Below are 22,285 nucleotides of genomic sequence, written 5' to 3' on the forward strand. Positions count from 1 at the left end.
CAAGACCAGAGAGCTGTGTAAGGACATCAGGGATAAAATTGTAGACCTGCACAAGGCTGGGATGGGCTACAGGACAATAGGCAAGCAGCTTGGTGAGAAGGCAACAACTGTTGGCGCAATTATTAGAAAATGGAAGAAGTTCAAGATGATGGTCAATCACCCTTGGTCTGGGACTCCATGCAAGATCTCACCTCGTGGGGCATCAATGATCATGAGGAAGGTGAGGGATCAGCCCAGAACTACACGGCAGGACCTGGTCAATGACCTGAAGAGAGCTGGGACCACAGTCTCAAAGAAAACCATTAGTAACACACTACGCCATCATGGATTAAAATCCTGCAGCGCACGCAAGGTCCCCCTGCTCAAGCCAGCGCATGTCCAGGCCCGTCTGAAGTTTGCCAATGACCATCTAGATGATCCAGAGGAGGAATGGGAGAAGGTCATGTGGTCTGATGAGACAAAAATTGAGCTTTTGGTCTAAACTCCACTCGCCGTGTTTGGAGGAAGAAGAAGGATGAGTACAACCCCAAGAACACCATCCCAACCGTGAAGCATGGAGGTGGAAACATCATTCTTTGGGGATGCTTTTCTACAAAGGGGACAGGATGACTGCACCGTATTGAGGGGAGGATGGATGGGGCCATGTATCGCGAGATCTTGGCCAACAACCTCCTTCCCTCAGTAAGAGCATTGAAGATGGGTCGTGGCTGGGTCTTCCAGCATGACAACGACCCGAAACACACAGCCAGGGCAACTAAGGAGTGGCTCCGTAAGAAGCATCTCAAGGTCCTGGAATGGCCTAGCCAGTCTCCAGGCCTGAACCCAATAGAAAATCTTTGGAGGGAGCCGAAAGTCCGTATGGCCCAGCGACAGCCCCGAAACCTGAAGGATCTGGAGAAGGTCTGTATGGAGGAGTGGGCCAAAATCCCTGCTGCAGTGTGTGCAAACCTGGTCAAGACCTACAGGAAACGTATGATCTCTGTAATTGCAAACAAAGGTTTCTGTACCAAATATTAAGTTCTGCTTTTCTGATGTATCAAATACTTATGTCATGCAATAAAATGCAAATTAATTACTTAAAAATCATACAATGTGATTTTCTGGATTTTTGTTTTAGATTCCGTTTCTCACAGTTGAAGGGTACCTATGATAAAAATTACAGACCTCTACATGCTTTGTAAGTAGGAAAACCTGCAAAATCGGCAGTGTATCAAATACTTGTTCTCCCCACTGTATATATATATTTGCGAGAAGAAGAAAAAACATATGGGTGATGCAAACATTTACATTGATGGAAGTTACAATCTATCTACAATATTAAAGCTGATCTACCCCCCCCCCCCCAAAAAAACAAAAAAAAACAACAAAAAAACAATGTAGTCCATCTGGAACGCACCCGTGTAGACCTGCAACCGAAGCCTAGCAATGAACGCACCCCGTGTCTACCTGCAACAAGCCCGCTGGCTAGCATTGTGGGGGTTGTTGTCTAATCACGTGAGCCAGCAGCCAGCTGGGCCACGAGTTGCCGGAGCTCGTTCAGAGTTGACGTTTTACGTTTGAAATGTTTTTATTAATTAAGGTGCTGCAAATGCAATGCTAACTTATTATTTATTAATTACCTTTTTGCTTCCTATGGCGGGAAAGGGAGGTCTGGTTGTCGGCCATGCTGGAAATGTGATCTCGCGTTATTGTGTCATTGTCAATACAGTACATGGACACCACGATATGAAACGTTGATTTTTCTGGATAAATTGACTGATTGGTTCTGATTGGCCACCCACCTCCATGAGCCCGCCCCCTGTGGGACGTTCTTACCAGCGCGTCTTTTGGGCTATATATTACTGGCTGAGAGGCACAGGAACTCACGGACAACGGGGGTCATTTCGCTAAAATAAAAGCCCACTACTATCTCCAACAGCTACACCAACAAGATCCTATAGGGAAACAAACTAACATTTTCTCCACATAACTATTTCGTTTAGGTTTTAAGGTACACAATGGCAGAAAAAATTGACATTGAGGGGAAGGCATCCAACGGAGAGGCGCATCTCGATGAGCAGGTAGCCAACGGACTCGGCCACAAGAAGTGTTCCAACGAGACAACGGCGGAGAAAATCAAGAGGCTTGTCATGGCCAACTTGCTGGTGATTCTCACCGTGGCCGGGGTGATCATCGGGGTGTTCATCGGACTTGGTGTGCGCCACATGGAGCTGAGCAGGACACAGATCCTCTACGTGGGCTTCCCTGGCGAGCTGCTCATCCGGCTGCTGAAGATGATCATCATCCCCCTGGTCGTGTGCAGTCTGGTGTCTGGGGCGGCCAGCATCGACCCCAAAGCACTGGGCAAGCTGGGCGGCTGGGCGATGCTTTTCTTTTTGGTCACCACTTTAATTGCGTCAGCCATCGGGGTGATCATGGCGTTCATCATCTCCCCCGGATCAAACACCGGCTCCAAGCCGATTTTGTCCGGTGACGGTGAGCTGCCCCAGGCCAAAGAAGTGGTGGACTCCTTCTTGGACCTGATCAGGTGAGATTCAAATGTCTGGCAGGGGTGGTGACTTAGGCTAAGCAAAATGGGCAGACAGGCTGATGTGGCATCTAGCCATTTGTGGGTCGTTCACTGAAGTGGCAGCGCGCGTGCCTTGTTTTGTCCCCATCCTTATTTGTCACAATGACAGAAGTGCTCAAACGTGGCAGACCATCAGCAAGCTAATGAGCCCACTGTTTGAATATGAGCGGGGCTCCTTTGGATATTGCGTTGTTCCCCCCAAATTAGGCATAACTTCCCACATATGAATTAGAAAACCGAGCAAAGCAGTCTGAATGCACTTGTATTGTCTTGAAAATGTTTACAGTCAGTGCTATCTTGCTGGGTCAATACAAATAAGGTCTCTTGAAACTTTGAAAGGGGTACTGACAGCCCTGCTTTCTGTGGTTGTTGGCGACATCCGCGCCATCCAATTTAATTAAAGGCACAGTTAACCCAACCGGCCGGGGTTCCCTTTGCCGTGCGCCCAGGAAAAAGGTCGCATGCCTAGGTCAAGTCCACACACAGTGCCATGATAGCGAGACCGTTGAGAAGGTTGTTGTTGTAATATAATTTTATTGTTACTTTTTATTTTATTTTTACTTTATTTTATTTAGTAAATATTTTCTTAAATATATTTCTTGAACAGCATTGTTGGTTAAGGGCTTGTAAATAAGCATTTAATGGTCACACCTGTTGTATTCGGCGCATGTGACAAATACAATGTGATTTGATGTGCTAAGGATCTACAGTAGTGCTAGCAATGAATTCCTCTTGCTGTAACATAGGGGAGTAGTTGCATCAGCTCAAGATGCAGCCCGTTAATACGCGATGTGTGTTCAGTGTCCAACGACAGGTGGTGTCTTGAGCTGTCCCCTCTTGTCATGCCAACCCTCTATCATCAGAAAATTACAACCTGTTTAGCCTACATACGCGATATTATGTAACACATGTATGTGCTTAGTACCAATACACGTGTAGGAAACGTTCGTCGTAGTTCTGAGTAGCTTTTGGGCTGGCCCCTTTCTTTCTGGGATAGACTCTTGTATTTCCAAAAATGGGCATTACATTTCGTTCCAGCCACGTGTTTTTAGGCACAGATGAGGAAAGATATCTTGAACATTCCGTTCTTTCTTTGTTTGCCACACTTTGGCAGACTTTTAACAAGTCTCAGACAGCATTGTCCAACGAAATGATTGCATGGTCATTGCTTGCAGCACACTTTCCTGACAAATGTGACAACCTCAGTGCTCCAACAAAAAACCCTACAATCAGAATAAGTTTGTCCATTTACTAGGGGTGACACATTTACTAAGAAATACATGTCAATTTAGTCATTACAACCGATTGTCCTATGTTACCTCTGTATTGCCAGGCAATGAAAGTTATATGGAAGTGCAAACCAAATCAGTGGGCAAAATGATTAGCATTCCTTTATTATGGTTGTGTATTCTAGTTTTAAGTGGTTAGATTAGTTCTATTACAGTGTACACTTCTACTGCTTTGATGCCCTAAAAGCCTCTCAAGCAAAATGCAATGAGCAAAGTCATTTTGACTGGCCGGGATAGCATCACCTCTTCTAAATGAACAAAAAGGAGGTAGTGGGGGAATGTGTGTGTCTCTAGCCACTCCCCTTGTATTTCCATTTATCTAAAGGATGACCATGGCTATGCCAAACTGAGCCTTGATTCAGAAACAAACCATCCTTCTTACTAATTTAATATACTGTACATTCATACTGACATTGATCCTACTTATACACACTCTCAATGAAACCTCACCATGCAGTTTGATTTAGAAAGGAAGTGGTGAACAGTTGGTCACTAATGCCTCCTGTTGGCACATACAGTACTCAAAATATACTAGAAATGTGGCACAGTCAGTGGCATTCTGCCGTGAGTCCTTACTACAATATAACGGATATCATAAAACAAACTATTTACTGGACCTTGGGTGTTGTAAACCATCTCAGTACACTGATGTTCCATAGCATCAAGTTGCGTTACATAGTTACCCCTGACAGTGACTGTTGACAGGAAATACTCCACTGTCAAAATGTCCTTCGTGCACATGTCACAAAATTCCAGCATCACAGACACATCATAGGTGAGGGGAGTCATGCTACCACAAGGAGCTGGCAACCATGTGACCAAACTCCCCCCTGCCCACCGCTCTGTCCTAAATCGGGTCATTAGGCAAGATTAGGCCTACTAGTTAGGAGTTTTAAAACCTAAACATCTTGCCAATCATTTAGACTATTCTCCAGGGCTTGAACCAAACTAAAGGACCCTGTGTTTTCAGTAGGGTTAGAAACTTGACTAGACCATGCTCCATCTACAGAGAAGTTATTGTTTATGGTGTGCTCTCTCGACTTTTCACCATAAAAAAAGCCTCGCTCAGGTTATTTACATTCATTTGGAGGCCCATTCTTCACGCAACCTAAATTAGGCCTATGTCTGTTTCTTTGGGTTTATAAAGAGAAGCACCTGTAGTGTCTCTAAATTGAAGCCATGCAGCCAGTCTCCACACTCCTTGTGATGTAGCCTAGTATAGATTGATGCCCGTTTCCACAAACAACTTACTTCTTGTAAATCAATTCGCTAGCAAGGCAGATTTACTGTTTTTCTCTATCTGGCAAAGGGAAGCAGCCAAAAACATGTGACACACTCTTTTTCTTTTGTCAGTCAGTTGCTCTGTTCCTCCTGGTCAGCAATATGGGTGACCTCTAAACCTCAAAATTCATTGTGATGGTGAAAGTCATAGGCTACTTTCCAAAATCCCTCTCAGCCTCCAGCTAGTCTAGACCCCTAGGTCCCATTCCAGGAAAACGTCTTAAATACACTTCAAACTGTTAAAGCCAGATTACACCGGTGGGGGTAATGAATATGGTTTAATTCCTAATCCTTCTATTAACGGATTGTAATTCCTTCACCTATAGTTGTCATTATGACTTAGTAACTCGCTCTTGCATAATACGATCTACAAGTTGCAACAGGGTGGTCTCTCCTTCCAAATCCAACGCATAAGGAATCCACTTGTTTATAATGCATTGTGCTCTATTTTGATCTTTAAAAAAATCGAATAAGTCTTTCTTGGATGCGCGTGGCTCTTGGCAGGGAATCAATGAGAAAGGTTGTCAGTCTCGGGAGGACACACACAGACACACAGAAAGGCCACAAAGGATGACGGTTCGTGACTCATGTGGCTCATTAAAGCGACCGCTCTCTGTCGGGGTCCCGTTTTGGCAACAGCAGCGGCCGGCCGAGGAGCGGTTCACTACAGCGGAAACAAGGAGCACGCTCGCACACACTGTCTTTCGCTCCCTCCTCTCTCTCTCCGTTCTCTCGCATACATACTAACACAATATCCCCAAAAGTTGTGGCAGGTTCTCATAGTTACAAATGACCTCAATAACTTACTGGCTTAAACCAGTCAATAGGTTAAATAAAGGTAAACCAACTGAAGAGGGACAAGGCATCACATTTCCCAAATATCCCCTCCCTCCCCTTCACATCCTTGTATACTTTGCTGATCTTATCTCCACAAGAGGTTGGTGGCACCTTCATTGCAGAGGACGGGCTCGTGGTAATGGCTGGAGCGGAATCGGTGGAATGGCATCAAACACATGGTTTCCAGGTGTTTGATGCCATTCGCTCCGTTCCAGCCATTACCACGAGCCCGTCCTCCCTTCAGCAGCCTCCACTGCTTATCTCCATCTGGCTTTCATCCATTTGCTCATTTACATAAATGACTGGTAGTGTTGGTCTTCAGTTAAAAGGATGCCCTTCGCTCTTACTGACCTACCTGCAAGTCATTGTCTGTCCCTTTTTGACTTATTAGTCTGACCCTGAGACTAAACAAAGAGACAAACGTACAGGACAATGGACCATAGCTGTTATACGTAGATGGCATTAAGAGCTAGAGAGATGGGCGGTACTATTATTCACTCGGTTGGAATGGGAGGCAAGTAATTTAAAACGCTTCGGGACAAAATAATGGGTCGGCAGGAACAAAGAAAGGCGGAGGTAAAGTATCAGGTGTGTTGCATCAGCCACCCTCTCTGACCTGCCCCCCTCCTGTGACATGCCTCTACAGCTCTGTCTCTCTCTGTCTCTGTGGCATTTGGCTCACCTACCTAAGCAGTATGTCAGGAGTGACCGAAATGGAGAAGATGTCTACTATCTGCATCAGTTAGCCACATACAGCCAGGAGGAGCCCATGGGTTCTCATTGGTCTAAAGAGAGGACCAGGACGGGAGCGTATTCATACTGGTATGCAAATAAATACAAGGTACTGCTGCTATGGTTGCCACCTTTAACACGCAGTCGAAGATTCGGTTTGACCAGGTAGAGGCGATCTCAGGTGGACGCGGGGACATGAAAGTGAGGTGTCAACAACACTGAAGAGGTCTACTGAAGGGTGTAAACACAACACATCCACCACCACACTTCACGTGTACCCAGAAGATCAGGCAGGCTGTGTTGTGTGTATTTATGCTGTTTTACCAGCCCCTTCGCTCATTACTCAAACACCATGGGAATGTAAATCTAAAATCTAAATACAGTACCAACCTGCTATTACACAAGCGTGTACACAGCATTGATGGCAAAATGTCAACTGCACATTTTTACAGTAATATGACAAATGGAGGTGCATGGATGGATGAACGCACAGACTGCATGCCAAAACTGGACCCTGACAGAGAGGGGTTACTATTTAAATGAGTGCCGTTGCACATTCACAGTAGTTTGTCTACTTTTCCTTGGGTCTTTGGCATAGATACTGCCACACAGAATGTTTGTGTGTTTTGTTTTATGGTGTGTCTGTACATGTCAGTGTGGGTTTAATAGGCCTACATGTGCAGTCCAATTTGCGTTCTCTTTTTCCGTCGGTTTATTCCAACCATCACCCAATGTTCCAGCGTCTAGCCGGGTTAATTTAGCTTTAATGGGCGTGGTGGCATTGGGTTGTCATGACACGGCATATCAGGAAGTAAAAATAGGGGGGGTAGGTGGAGTCACCCGGGTATTTAATCTAAACAGGGATATGTGGCCAGTGTCCAGCGAGTTTTGGGCAGGCAGACGGTTGTACTGCTCGGAGTGTCCGGTGAAATCTGACACCCACATTAACGTCACTGCTTCCTGTTTCTGTGGAACCTTCTGTCTCAGCCAGAGTGAGAGAGGGTTCTAGAGAGGGCATTTACGTTCCCTGTTTGACCAAGTCCTGCAACAACCATGTGAATGGAGGGTTTTGAATTGACAAGGTTTGTTAGACTGATACAGGTCACCTTCCTAGAAATGTGGTTTAAGGGCAACTTCTACCTTAAGTCATTCTATCCTCAGTCACATGGTGTGACCATTTAATCCCACAATGCATAGTTTCCTGTCACGTATGTATTCAGGTCAGAAAGAGATGTAGGATAAAAACATGAAAGAAGTTAATCCCTTATTACTCTAAATCCGTATGTAGGTTGACTAAGAGTGAGGGGTGGGGGTGGCCTAGTGCTCTGAGGAGAGTTCTCTATGTTGAGGGGTGGTGGCAGGGGTGATACAGTAACTCCACTGGTGTGTGTGTGTGTGTGTACTGTATTGTAGAGCAGTAATCTGCCCACCCCTCTCAGGGAGATCTGGGTTTGGGCCTGAAATCCCAGCAGCAGCAGTTTTGTGGGCAGTTGGAGGATTAAAACACTGAAATGCTTCCCAATATTTCCACAGGACAGAACTCATGGTTGGCTCCCTCGTGAGGCCTCGGTGCCCAAGGGTATAGGCGCCAAGTTAGCATAAAGGAATCCTGGAAAGATAGCTTAGAAGTTAGAACAAGGAGTTCAGTTAGTGGTTGTATCCCGTGGGATGTTACCTTTAGTATCAGACCTAGGATCAGTTTACCTTTCCCAAATTCCAGTTTTGGAATGATAAATTAATGATATATACAGCACCAGTCAAAAGTTTGGATACACCTACTCATTCAAGGGTTTTTCTTTATTTTTTTACTATTTTCTACATTGTAGAATAATAGTGAAGACATCAAAACGATGAAATAACACATATGGAATCATGTAGTAACCAATATTTTATATTTGAGATTCTTCAACTAGCCACCCTTTGCCTTGATGACAGCTTCACACACTCTTGGCATTCTCTTAACCAGCTTCACCTGGAATGCTTTTCCAACAGTCTTGAAGGAGTTCCCACGTATGCTTAGCACTTGTTGGCTGCTTTTCCTTCACTCTGTGGTCCAACTCATCCCAAACCATCTCAATTGGGTTGAGGTCAGGGGATTGTGGAGGCCAGGTCATCTGATGCAGCACTCCATCACTCTCCTTCTTGGTAAAATAGCCCTTACACAGCCTGGAGGTGTGTTGGGTCATTGTCCTGTTGAAAAACAAATTATAGTCCCACTAAGCCCAAACCAGATGGGATGATGTATCGCTGCAGAATGCTGTGGTAGCAATGCTGGTTAAGTGTGCCTTGAATTCTAAATAAATCACAGACAGTGTCACCAGCAAAGCACCCCCACACCATAACACCTCCTCGTCCATGCTTTACGGTGGGAAATACACATGCGGAGATCATCCATTCACCCACACCGCGTCTCACAAAGACACAGCGGTTGGAACCAAAAATCTCCAATTTGGATTTCCACCGGTCTAATGTCCATTGCTCGTGTTTCTTGGCCCAAGCAAGTCTCTTCTTCTTCTTATTGATGTCATTTAGTAGTGGTTTATTTGCATCAATTCAACCATGAAGGCCTGATTCACACAGTCTTCTCTGAACAGTTGATGTTGAGATGTGTCTGTTACTTCAACTCTGTGAAGCATTTATTTGGGCTGCAATTTCTGAGGCTGGTAACTCTAATGAACTTATCCTCTGCAGCAGAGGTAACTGGGTCTTCCATTCCTGTGGCGGTGTTCATGAGAGCCAGTTTCATCATAGCGCTTGATGGTTTTTGCGACTGCACTTGAAGGAACTTTCAAAGTTCTTGAAATGTTCCGTATTGACTGACCATGTCTTAAAGTAATGATGGACTGTTGTTTCTCTTTGCTTATTTGAACTGTTCTTGCCATAATATGGACTTAGTCTTTTACCAAATAGGGCTATCTTCTGTGTACCACCCCTACCTTGTCACAACACAACTGATTGGCTCAAATGCATTAAGAAGGAAAGAAATTCCACAAATTAACTTGGTAAATGAAATGCATTTTAGGTGACTACCTCATGAAGCTGGTTGAGAGAATGCCAAGAGTGTGCAAAGCTGTCATCAAGGCAAAGGGTGGCTATTTGAAGAATCTCAAATATAAAATATGTTTTGATTTGTTTAACACTTTTTTTGGTTACTACATGATTCCATATGTGTTATTTCATAATTTTGATGTCTTCACTATTATTCTACAATGTAAAAAATAGTAAAAATAGTAAAAAATAGTAAAAATAAAGAAAAACCCTTGAATGAGTTGGTGTGTCCAAACATCACTGGTAGTGTATATTAGACCCGAGTGGCGCAGTGGTCTAAGGCACTGCATCGCAGTGCTAGCTGTGCCACTAGAGATCCTGGTTCGAATCCAGGCTCTGTCGTAGCCGACCGGGAGACCCATGGGGCGGCGCGCAATTGGCTCAGCGTCGTCCAGGGTAGGGGAGGGAATGGCCGGCAGGGATGTAGCTCAGTTGATAGAGCATGGCGTTTGCAACGCCAGGGTTGTGGGTTTGATTCCCACAGGGGGTATGAAAAAAAATAATGTATGCACTAACTGTAAGTCGCTCTGGATAAGAGCGTCTGCTAAATGACTAAAATGTAAATGTAAAATGTATTTACCCATTGATTCTTGAATAATATAAGTTAATTTATAAATGCCTCATTAGCTTAGTTCAACTGTTGTACCAAAATATACGCTTATTTTACTCCAATGTTTGTAAACAACGTAAATGTAAACAAACACTGAATAGCGTTAAAGCTATGTGAATGGTCAGGTCTTGCATCCATAGCTCTGTATGAATCTGAGTGTTTACATTTCTTCAGCCCCATCCCATAGCTTTTTAGATAAACAGAGGTGCGAAGAAAGCTTAATTATGGTTTCAATTAAGTATTCTAGCTTTAACCACTAAGGGGGGGAAACTCAAACCTGACCGTAGATGAATGTCTTGTTGCAACTTCTACCCCTTGTAGCACACTAAAGGATACAGGGTCCTCACCAAGGCTGTTTCACACCTGCATTGGCACCTGTGTCCCTCAGAGCTGAAGTGACTGAATGTTTCACTTCCTGTGATCCCCTCCATTTTGGTTTCTAGCTGTGGCCATGGTTTCTGATCATCATAGCATCACTGTCAGCACAGCTGGTGCCTGTGTAGTGTACTGAATGTGTCTCTTGTTCTCTCTTACAGAAACATTTTCCCCTCCAACTTGGTGTCTGCTGCCTTTCAGTCTGTGAGTATCCTCTTGTACCACACATATAATAGAAAGAGAGAAACTGAGACTTAAAGGAATAATCCACGCAAACAATTTGATGGCATTTTTTTTTTCATTTGTCCACTGGTGATACAATCCCAATTGTGTTTGCATGTCAGCAATCACGTTTTCAAGATACAGGACTTTCAAAAAGCAAATTGTAATTTGCCACATGATGCAAAACGCATCATGATGATGTGGCAAGTTACAATTTGCTGTTTGAAAGTCAAATATCTAGAAAACTTGATTGCTGACGTGCAAAACGTGTTGGGACTGTATCAACAGTGGACTAACGAAAAAAATACCAAATGTAGTTTTATTTTGTGTGTATTGTTCCTTTAAGGCTTTTTTGGAATCCACATAATTTGTTAGTTAAACAGAAGACGTTTTGCCTATATTTGTATACGTGTACTAATGAAATATTTTCCTCTCTGTCTGCAGTATGCTACCAGCTACAAGTTTGTGACCAAGAATGGCACTAATGGCTTGCCCGACATCACAGTTGAGAAGGTGAATCGACTTAAATGCCAAAATGAGTTCGAAATCTATATAGGATGTCACATTTGACTGTCAAATATCTGTTGCTGTTGACAGTTTGAACGTGTCTAAAATGCATCACTCACGCTGACCTGAGTTATTGCGTTGTGTATCCATATAGGTTCCCTTTGGCACAGACCAGGACGGTATGAACATCCTAGGGCTGGTGGTGTTTGCCATAGTGTTTGGTGTAGCCCTGAGGAAGCTAGGAGAGGAGGGAGAGATTCTCATCAAGTTCTTCAACTCCTTTAACGAGGCCACCATGGTACTGGTGTCCTGGATCATGTGGTAAGGGAGCCGTTTGCCCAGCAGCACTGTAGGGAATAGATCTGGGTGTGAGAGAGGATACACGCATGATGTATATGAGTTTTGCCACCCCGCGTTTATCTTTCACATATCATCTCGTAATTGTTATAAAAATAATATGGTATTTAAATAGCATTTTTCAAGGATCCAAAGTCACTAATTGTTGTTGTATTTGTACTTGCTTCATATGTGGTAATATTGATACATATTTGTTTTTTAAATTGTATTTGTACTTTGGACCGCGTCTTTACAAATTCCTAATGGCAACCCACCTCTCCCTCCTCCTTCTCTCTCCAGGTATGCCCCCCTTGGTATCATGTTCTTGGTGGCAGGGAAGATCGTGGAGATGGAGGACGTGGGAACGCTGTTTGCCAGCCTGGGCAAGTACATCGCCTGCTGTATCATCGGCCATGCCATCCACGGCCTGCTGGTCCTGCCAGGCATCTACTTTATCATCACCCGCAAGAACCCCTACACCTTCCTGTGGGGCATCTTCACTGCTCTGGCCACAGCCTTTGGAACCTGCTCCAGGTACTGTTGCAGTCACTAGATCACCATGCTAGAGAGGATGGTAATCCTTAATTGCTCTTATACCAAGGTTGCTCTATACCGTACCAAAAATGCTCAACTCCATTACTATGCAGTTAAAATACAATCATTCAAGTGCTATGTAACAACATGTTCCCAGTGCAAAAGTGTTACAGAGAAGATAAACATTGGTAATTACGTCAGAACTGATGAGCATATATGAGGTATTTGTTCATTTACGGCTAGCGCTCTCACACACACTCATGCTCACTCACTCTCTCTCAGCTCTGCCACCCTGCCGCTGATGATGAAGTGCGTGGAGGAGAAGAATGGCGTGTCAAAGCACATCAGTCGTTTCATCCTGCCCATCGGGGCCACAGTGAACATGGATGGTGCAGCTCTCTTCCAGTGTGTGGCTGCAGTCTTCATCGCTCAGCTCAACAACATCCCACTCAACTTCATCCAAGTCTTCACCATCCTGTGAGTCACGCTCTCTCTAGTCTGTTTGATTCAATTCAGTTTGATTCTAAGGGGCAGTTGTGTTGGGTAAAGCGGAGCAAATTCAAATGTATTAGCTGTATACCCGCATACAAAACAGACTTGTATAAAGCTTGGGTCAAACTTGCTAGGCTGAGTATTAGGAAACGCAGTGCTCTTGAGTGGCTAATTCTCTGCATGTCCCGCCCCCTCTGTCAGAGTGACAGCCACAGCGTCCAGTGTGGGAGCAGCAGGGATCCCTGCGGGGGGTGTGCTGACACTGGCCATCATCCTGGAGGCAGTGGGACTGCCCACCAACGACATCTCCCTCATCCTCGCCGTCGACTGGCTCGTGTGAGTACCTCATGTTTACTGTTCTATTGGAACAGCTCATCCATCTCATATAAATGTCATAGCATCCGTGACCGTTTGACATAGCATTGACATGACATAATTATGCATACGGTGATCACCCTGGGTTTGACTGGTTTAACCGTGATTGGACCATTGTTTCAGTGACCGTACCTGCACCGTTCTGAATGTGGAGGGTGACGCCTTCGGAGCCGGGCTGCTGCAGTGGTACGTGGACCGATCTGACAAGCCCAAGGAGGGGGCGGAGCTAAGCGAGGTGAAGATGGAGAATGACACGCCCGCCATGCCGGAGCACTTGCCCCTCATCGAGGAGAAGAAGAACATGGGTGCGGCCGACGAGAAGGCGGCGGCTCACATCTCTGAGAAAGAGTCCTTCATGTAGATGGTTCCCTGCTATGTCATCGATGACACTCCGTTTGACCCAACAATCCAGCTTCTCCATACGTGACCCCCCCATGCAGAAAGGAGGGGAGAGGACCTTTTTAGACTTCCATTTAAAGACGATTCCTCTCCTTGTGTCTTCTCTCTTTCTAAGAGAGACTGAGAGATCCAGGTTGGGGGGGGCAAAGGAGAGCTTGAAGAGAGGCTGTTCAGATTTTAACGTGACAGTATTTTTTTTTAAGGACTCTAGGTTGGAATCCTTTGAATCCTGCTTTGGTTCAGAAGAGCTGGCCCTGACTTCCTGTCTTTTAAATATTTTTAACAGTAGCCAGCCTTTAAAAGGCAAATATCTCCATGTTTTCTGTATCATAGCCACATGTGCATTATGTTTCTCTGTGTATGAAGTAGCCAGCACTAATTATCTCTGTACTCTGTGACAGTAGATTATGAAGATTCCAAAGTTATCACACAAGATCCTCTGTACTGTATGATGTACCAAATTTAAGTTAAATCCTAAATTGTGTTCCACTGCTGGAAAAAGGACCTTTCTCACACAAGAACTCTCTGTAATATTACACACACTGTGGCTCTGCTCAATGCTTCTAATCTGTAGCTGTTTTTATCCCAAACTGTGTCATTTCAGTCAGTTAGTCAGTCAGGGGCTCGCATCCATGCCAAGCACACAACGTTTTTGCACAGTCCAAATGAAGGCCTCTTGTTGTCACAACAGTTTTACAATGTTAAAATAATTTGTGAGAGGTGTTGCCATAGAAATCCTATTAAATTACTAGAGGGGCTATGTCATAATCCCTCCAAGTTCCAGAATGGGACAAAATGGCAGCCATGTTGGCCAGGGAGTAAGGCATGTTATACATCAGAAATTGTGTTATAGAAATACTGATTTGAACTAGTGTATGGCTGTGGATTGACTGCATTGTTTGAATGGAATGTTGGCATATTAGCAGTTAATTTGAAAAAATGTATAGAATCATTCCTCAAACTGTCTGGCTAGCTAGCTAATACACACATACAAAGCAAGCGTTATTGGCTGTTTGTTTACAAACACTGGAGTATAACAAGCTTATATTTTGGGTTCTGATGGGGTACAACAGTTGAGCTAAGCTGATGAGCATTTATAAGTTATATTCTTCAAGAATCAATGGGTGTACTGTTTCATTAATTTATATGTCCAAAAATGTATGTAGCAACTAAGGATTCTAGCTTTAACAATTAATCTCCTTTCTCTGAAGATTTGGTTTCATAACCTCACTGTCTGTCTTGAAATGATACACCCCCTATCGTAGGCCATGAATCAGTCCTCTGATTATCCAGTCTTAACCAACATCATTTGAGGCTGACAATGAAGACTTGCCCTAGAACAATGCTTATTATACTGCACAGAGCCACCTCAAAACCTGTGGTGAGACAGCATTTGCCCCAGTACTATTACCACTTTCAAAGCAGCAGCACCTACGGGCCAGTTACTTGCATTCCAGTTCAACATTTACCTGCTCTGTCACAGTCTACCATTGAAAACTGTTTTCCTGAGCAAAAATAAGTGACTATAAATCTACTCGCTGAGCTTATTTATTTTAGGGAAAGTGATTTACAAAGATAAACCTTCAATAGTGAACATACTAGCAATATGCTGGCTATTGGTGAAAGTCTGCAAAAAGAAAGCTACAAAAATATGCTTTTTAGCATTTGTCTTGGCTAGCTTACTGTACTAGCCAGGTTGATTAAGGAATAAGGCCAGAGGGGGTGTGGTATATGGCCAATATACCACGGGTAAGGGCTGTTCTTATGCACAACGCAAAGTGCCTGGATACAGCCCTTAGCTGTGATATATTGGCAATATACCACAATCCTCCGAGGTGCCTTATTGCTATTATAAACTGGTTACCAACATAATTAGAGCAGTAAAAATAAATGTTTTGTCAGCCAATCAGCATTCAGGGCTCGAACCACCTGGTTTATAAAATCTATTTTGGAACGCAATTGTCTTAAAGGGGAAGTGTCCTATTTTGAGATTTAAAAAAAATATTCTCCATGTTTAATAATATTAAACAGATGTTTAATACATATAATAACCAATAGCCTATTAATAGCTGCATATAGTGAGAAAGCATGCCAACCTATAGGCTCTGCATGACCCCAATGCATTTATTCTGTTCGGGACAGTTGATTTTTGGCCAACTGGCCTGATCGGGCAAGTGAGATAATGTTGAACCCTGCCATAGCCTATGAATAGGACCCAGAGTTTTATCTGACCAGGTCATGAGATTAGGAAAAAGTGCCACACCACTTTTGAACCTGTGGTGCCACCTCTGATTCTGCAGCCTTTTCCCCCTGCTGTCTGTCTTTATGTTTTGTGCAATGCTGTAAAAAAAAACGCTTATCATTCCACAGGGTCTTAGGAGTGCCGTCACCACGTTGTATGGGTGTGGTGTGTATCTATGTGTGTGTGTGTGAGTCAGCATGTGTACAGATGGATGTGTGGTGATGGTGGATGTGTAGTCAGTCACCATGGTTACATGATGACATAGTTACCAGTGCTGTAGAGAACCACAGTGTTGCTCTGGGTGGGCTCTGAATTGTACTCTGTTAGTTCTAGAAATAAAAATGCTTTTTTTTTTATATTCACTTGTTGACTTTGCATCTTATTTCACATTTCTAATTAATATATAATAATACTATAATCTATGCCATTTAGCAGACGCTTTTATCCAAAGCGACTTAGTCATGCGCGCATGCATTTTACATATGGGTGGCCCCGTGAATCAAACCCAGTATCATGGTCTACCAACAGAGCTTCAGAGGACCACAATTAATGGTAATGGATGTGTACATACACATCACAAAGGATGATGTATAGACACATTGTAAGGAACACCTTCCTAATATTGAGTTGCACCTCCTTTTGCCCTTAGAACAGCCTCAATTCGTCGGGGCATGGACTCTACAAGGTGTCGAAAGAATTCCACAGGGATACGGGCCCATGTTGACTCCAATGCTTCACACAGTTGTGTCAAGTTGGCTGGATGGCCTTTGGGTGTTGGACCATTCTTGACACACTCAAACCGGTGTGTCTGGCACCTACTATCATACCTCGTTCAAAGGCACGTCACCCTCTGAATGGCACACATACACAATCCTCAAAATGTCTCAATTGTCTTAAGGCTTAAAAATCCTTCTTTAACCGGTATCCTCCCCTTCATCAACACTGATTGAAATGGATTAAACAAGTTATATCAATAAGGGATCATAGCTTTCACCTGGATTCACCTGGTCAGTCTAGGGCATTTTGTACACTGTGTATATAGTATGACACATTGTGAATAGACCCTCCGGACAAGACAAGCTTGTCAGGTTGTAGTTAATGGCAATACCCATGAATGAACACATTACACAGACTACCTGGTGCTGTGTCCTTCCTCCACGAGGTGTTGATGGAGAGGCATGTAAAGAATGCACTTCTATTCAATCTAATGTAACTTCAAAAACACCCAAATATGCCCCTGGCTATATAGAACTTTCCCAACACACACACAATGCAGTCACCAACATTACAATACTACATCACCCACCTGGGTTGTGTACACAGAAAATGCACAACTTATTGATCCCACACTAACAGGTGCTGAGTGGTTTCATATAATCATATGAGGTTTAGTGCTAAATGGCCCTCTCTGTTAGTGGAAGAATAGCTGGCATTAGGTTTTACAACAGGGGACATTTAGGCTAAATCTTACTACAGTGACATTCCTGGCAGTGGAGGCTGCTGAGGGGAGGACGGCTCATAATAATGTCTGGAACGGAGCGAATGGAATGGTATCTAACACGTGTTTTATGTATTTGATACCATTCCACCAATTCCTCTCCAGCCATTACCACGAGCCCATCCTCCCCAATTAAGGTGCCACCAACCTCCTGTGATTCCTCGGTCTCCTATTAGATCTACTCATTGTTCTTCTGTTAATAATATGGTAACTGTACACCCCTCTCAATTTAATTCAGCCAGTGGTTCAACTTTACATTCCAAGGGAAAGAAAGAAGAGAGGGAAGTATATTGAGTACACTGAAATGTGTTATTGTGTTCTTGTACTTGGATTTAGCTTATCAATGTAGGATTCAGACATTTTATTTAGTTGGATATATTTTGTCAGCTAGTGACTTTACCACGGCAATATTCATCCGTTTCCCCATTCAATGTCCACTACATGCTGTCTCTCAATCAGAGGTGGTTATACGTGGCCAAGGAAACGGTGCAAATGTTAAGGCTCTTCTGTCACCTGCTGGTGAGACAAGGGAGTTGAATACTAAACCCTGCTATTTTTGTCAAACCCAAAGACAGCTTTAGGCCCTCCTGGTAAATGAATTTCTTAAATGATTCCTGAAACACTGGAAGGTATACAAAGCTGTCTCATCAAATCCATAAACCTCAAATGACGAAAGACAAATAATAGTAGTGTTATAATTCATTTATTATTTTTTCAGTCCATGAAATGGAGTGACACACATTGACAGCAAGAATCTGGTGCATTTTTTGTCACTTGTAAAATTATAGGTCAAGTGCAACAAGTGGCACCTATCAGATATCAGTCTTTCCCTCACAATTCAGATTACTTTTTACATTCCAGTCAAGGCGGGACACAAATGTGACAGCAACACTCAACAGATGACACACACATTTAATTTAGTATATTGGATACACTATTGGATCGTTTCGTTTTTCAGAATTCATACCTGGGATTTGAATGCACCTGCATGGACTGATAGAGCTTTTTCTATGGCCCGGAATATCCAAGTCAGAGTTTAAGAGAAAGCTCCTCATTTTACCGCTGGGAAATGGACGGCCATAATAGGCATCCTGATGGAACATGCCAAGGCCTATCCAGTGGCATCAGTTGACAGTTCAAAAGGTCAAAAGTCATACACTGAACATGAAGTGAATCAGTGCAACATATCCACACATGTACACCATGAAATATATATTTAGCTTTAGGACAGAATTGACCACACATTTATATTCATAATATCAATAATAACACAGCTATCAACACTGAATCTGTCAGATATTGCTGATATTGTGGTGGAAATGTCATTGGATATCTTCTAGCACTTTGACGATCACCTGATAATTACTAGGAAACTATGTGGTAATAATAGCTAATACTTTCTGGTACTACTTCAAAGAATTCAAAACAATTGATAACCACCTTGTACCTAATGGTGCCCCCCAAAATCTTGTAAATAACTGATATATAACTACTGTGTAATTACCATATAATTTCTTTCTAAATACCTGGTCATTTATGTACTGGAAAATGATGTGCAACAGAATACCATTTTGAATGTATAAATACTCTGTCTCTATACTTAATTTACAGCTTATCCAGAATAATGGACCTCTACAAGGAGTCTTCAGTTGACCAGTAATGTAGGTCAGCAGCAGTCTCCTTGTGTCTCATAAAGTGCTGATCTAGGATCGGTTGTGCCTTTTAGATCATAAAGAATAAGATTACATGGATGACGGGGCCCTGATCCTAGATCAGCACTCCTACTCTGAGATACTTTATGAATACAGACTCTGTTCCACAGTCTTCCAGACTGTCTCAGTAGTAGTGACAGGCACATTCTGACAGAGGTCAGTCAGTCACACCTCATGACGTAACATTTAGTGTAATGCAGTCCGCTGCTTCACCCATGATAAGGATATTGTGTTAAAGACAGATAATAAATAAAACACGTGTCATAGCATCAGTGTAGCTGGCCGGGTTAGAGCGGTAGTGTCTGTTGGCTCTCTGTTAACCACTTCCCTTCAGGGAGTATTAATTGATCAGTGCATTTTGGCAGCTTAAGGACAGTTCCCAAATGGTACCCACTTGTGACCCACTCATGGATTGCTACTCATGGATTGCTATTATGTTTTGGGTTGTGGCTAGAATCGTTTTGTCCTTTTGGTGGGCCACATGAAAACTCCAAAGGTCCCAGCCAAACCCCTCCCTCAAAGCCGGCTCCTGTCCAGCCTCTTCTTGGCAGGGTTTGGGTATTGGGGGTTCTCGATGACCCCCTCCCCAAACTTGAGCTCCAGGAAGGCGCGGTAGTTGTTCGGGCCGTAGGCGGTGACGCCGGCGAATGGCATTGGCACCAGCGGCTGCAGGAAGTGCTCGGGGAACTCCACATCCTGCTTGTGCTCCATCCACGTGTCTTTGGTCATAACGCCGTTTCGTGGGTAGAAGGGCCACAGGTCCACGTGGAGGTGGTTAGCTTCACTGTATTGCACCCTATAGAAGTCACCTTCCACTGCCCGCTCCCACACATAGCCGTTAGCGTCCACCAGAGAACCAGAGTCCAGGTTCTTCAGGTAGTCACAGTTGGGCACGTCCTCCAGGTAGATGCCCAGGTCCACATCATAGTCCCAGGGGATGATGTCCTGGTGGCGGGCCGCACCCAGCAGGGAGCCTCCTTCCAGCCAGTAGCGCACCCCGGAACTCTCCAGAATGTTGATCACATACTTGGTGGTCTCGCGGAGGGCACGCAGGCAGCAGGGAGGGGTCCAGCGCTCCAGGTACAGGTACTCAGGGGTGTCGTCTCGGACCGTACCGAAGCAACGCGCCGTCTCCTTCCCACAGCCGTGCCACTGCTCCTTCCCATCAGCCAGTAGGAGACGCTTTAGTCCAAAGTTCCTCATCAGCCGGCTAGTGGCCTCCTTCAGATGGCCATCTGCCTTCCACTGGTTGTGGGCTGAGCTGAAGAGGGGCCGGTGGCTGGCGGAGAAGCAGGGGCTCTCCAGGAGCTTGACCTTCCAGCCATGCAGGGAGGTCTGGATGAAGAGCGAGGGCAGCAGGGGCCTCCCCAGCGGAACAGACAGGTTGAAGAGGTCCTCGGAGCGGATGAGGACCACCGCATCCCCCTGAAGGGCTGTACACACGCTACCACTGCTCCCAGACGCCGCTGGGGTGTAGGTGGCCGTCCACTCTCTCAGACTGACCCGCAGGTGCAGGCACTGGACGGCCGAGCGTGCCAACACAGGGGCTGCCACCAGCCTCACGGGCCCCCCACCCTCCCCCTCCAGCTCCCGGATCAGCCTCTCCACAGCCCGGCCCTGCTCCAGCTCCACCCCGTCAGGCACCAGCAGCACAAACTCTGTCTGGACGTGGAACTCTGGCCGGTGGGCCTGCGGAGGCTGCTCGGGGCTGGGGGAGAGCACCAGGAGACGGGCCCCCTCGGGGAGAGACAGAGGGGGATAGGGTGGGGTGTCAGACACAGCCAGGAAGGGCAGCTCAGGTCTCTGGTGCAGGAAGGAGCGTGCCACATCACCGACGTAGTTCTCAAAGTCCTCAAACTCCCGTAGGAGGACAGTCACACGGGGGCCGCGGCTGTTCCCCTCTCCCCTGACACCTCCAGCGCCAACCATCCCCCCGCCAACCCCCACCAGGCCCCCCATGCCACCCCCCAGCCCGGATGCAGGTAAAGCAGCCTTCCTGGAGCCCCTTCCTGGATCCCGGCGTTTCTCCATCATCTGCTGCTGGGCTCGGGACACATAGTAGAGGATGAGCAGGTTCAGAGCGATGGCTCCAGTCAGAAGGCCCTGGCAGAAACTCACCCGCATGACACCTTTCGCTGCGCTCGTCTAGCTCAGGGAAAGGAGAAGGTATAGGATGGAGCTCTCTATTCAGAAAGCCAATCCATAAACATCAGGACCCCATCAGTAAAGAGCTATAGCCTATGTGCGCCGGAAGAGTAATGGCCAGCTGCTGGAATAGCTGAAATACACAGAAAATATAGGAATTTAAAACGTGTCCTAAAAAATGCACTTCAGATGGCTGTGATAGGCTTTAGAGGCTGTAGTCTAGTTTATTACATTATATTCAAACATCAAGGAACTAGGTGCAGTGTGTCTCCCATACATGGACTGGCTTGCCCTAGTTCTCTTCAGCCAATTATTTGACCTAGATTGTATCCTTGACTATCAATTGCAGCACAATGAGATGCTTAAAATTGATGCTCCATTTAAGTATAGGCCTATGCTCCCTTCTAGAATTGGTACAGTAGGCTATCAAGTATTGCTACGGCAATAATACCACATTTCCAGTGCCTAGAATTGTCTGCATAATGCAATATACTTTTTATTCTGTAATTTAATGCTGACAGTAGACTACACCTATACTGCATGGTTTCTATGCAACCATAGAACCAATGCAACAATGATCATTCTCAATAATTGATGTTATCATGAAAAATAACCATTGAATCATTTCATATACATAATTTCATATAGACCACACCATGAATGACTCTTCTAAACGCTTCATATGCAGAACTCATCTGTCTTCAAATGTGAATCACGTTCTCAGCGTTATATTGCCTAACATTCCCCAAATCGTTAGAATAAAACAGAGCATACAAACCATAATGCACGCACATCGAATTCGCTCTCTGTGTGCAAAGGTGGCTGAGCTAAGCACAACATGGAGACACCACCATTGTAATAGCTTTTACTTACAGTGTAAAATACTTATGTAATACTGACAAATTAACTAAAATAGTGTTATTATACTTAGACTTTTAGATTAATTTCAATACCGCGGTCTGTTACACTGTACCCTTGCTTTGCTGTTTCGGAAATTATCACAGGAAGCTTGCGTGAGATCACAATATGGCAGGAAGCGACATCCTTAGTTACAACTAATGAAACAAAAAAAAGATTCCCGT

The 22,285-nt window shown here is 44.6% G+C and overlaps 2 protein-coding genes across 4 annotated transcripts; one reads left to right on the forward strand and one right to left on the reverse strand.

Moving 5' to 3' along the window:
- The first annotated feature begins 1,498 nt into the window (after nt 1-1,498).
- Nucleotides 1,499-15,386, forward strand: LOC121562113 (neutral amino acid transporter B(0)). The gene is made up of 8 exons (XM_041874487.2): nt 1,499-2,527; nt 10,903-10,945; nt 11,408-11,476; nt 11,625-11,791; nt 12,107-12,340; nt 12,623-12,817; nt 13,034-13,168; nt 13,331-15,386. Exons 1-8 carry the CDS (start codon nt 1,998-2,000, stop codon nt 13,566-13,568), a joined length of 1,611 nt encoding a protein of 536 aa, XP_041730421.1. The 5' UTR covers nt 1,499-1,997; the 3' UTR covers nt 13,569-15,386.
- Nucleotides 15,387-18,033: 2,647 nt separating this feature from the next.
- Nucleotides 18,034-22,215, reverse strand: LOC121562124 (fukutin-related protein-like). 3 transcript variants are annotated; one of them, XM_045212580.1, is made up of 2 exons: nt 21,996-22,215; nt 18,034-21,336 (listed from the first exon to the last, which is right to left on the reverse strand). In XM_045212580.1, exon 2 carries the CDS (start codon nt 21,180-21,182, stop codon nt 19,575-19,577), a length of 1,608 nt encoding a protein of 535 aa, XP_045068515.1. In that variant the 5' UTR covers nt 21,183-21,336; nt 21,996-22,215; the 3' UTR covers nt 18,034-19,574. The 3 variants fall into 3 exon arrangements, with proteins under 3 accessions (XP_045068515.1, XP_045068513.1, XP_041730429.1); XM_045212578.1 differs by having other exon boundaries at nt 21,982-22,215; XM_041874495.1 differs by having other exon boundaries at nt 22,157-22,201.
- Nucleotides 22,216-22,285: the final 70 nt, after the last annotated feature.

The sequence above is a fragment of the Coregonus clupeaformis genome, chromosome 5 (assembly GCF_020615455.1).
Source record: "Coregonus clupeaformis isolate EN_2021a chromosome 5, ASM2061545v1, whole genome shotgun sequence".
NCBI classification, from domain to species: Eukaryota; Metazoa; Chordata; class Actinopteri; order Salmoniformes; family Salmonidae; genus Coregonus; species Coregonus clupeaformis.

What these genes read in the sequence shown, in the direction of transcription:
- LOC121562113 (XM_041874487.2), top strand. Translation starts at nt 1,998, where the DNA reads ATGGCAGAAAAAATTGACATTGAGGGGAAGGCATCCAACGGAGAGGCG. An exon ending in TCCTTCTTGGACCTGATCAG is followed by an intron (nt 2,528 to 10,902) that starts GTGAGATTCAAA and finishes TCTCTCTTACAG; the next exon opens with AAACATTTTCCCCTCCAACT. An exon ending in GCCTTTGGAACCTGCTCCAG is followed by an intron (nt 12,341 to 12,622) that starts GTACTGTTGCAG and finishes ACTCTCTCTCAG; the next exon opens with CTCTGCCACCCTGCCGCTGA.
- LOC121562124 (XM_045212580.1), bottom strand. Translation starts at nt 21,182, where the DNA reads ATGCGGGTGAGTTTCTGCCAGGGCCTTCTGACTGGAGCCATCGCTCTG.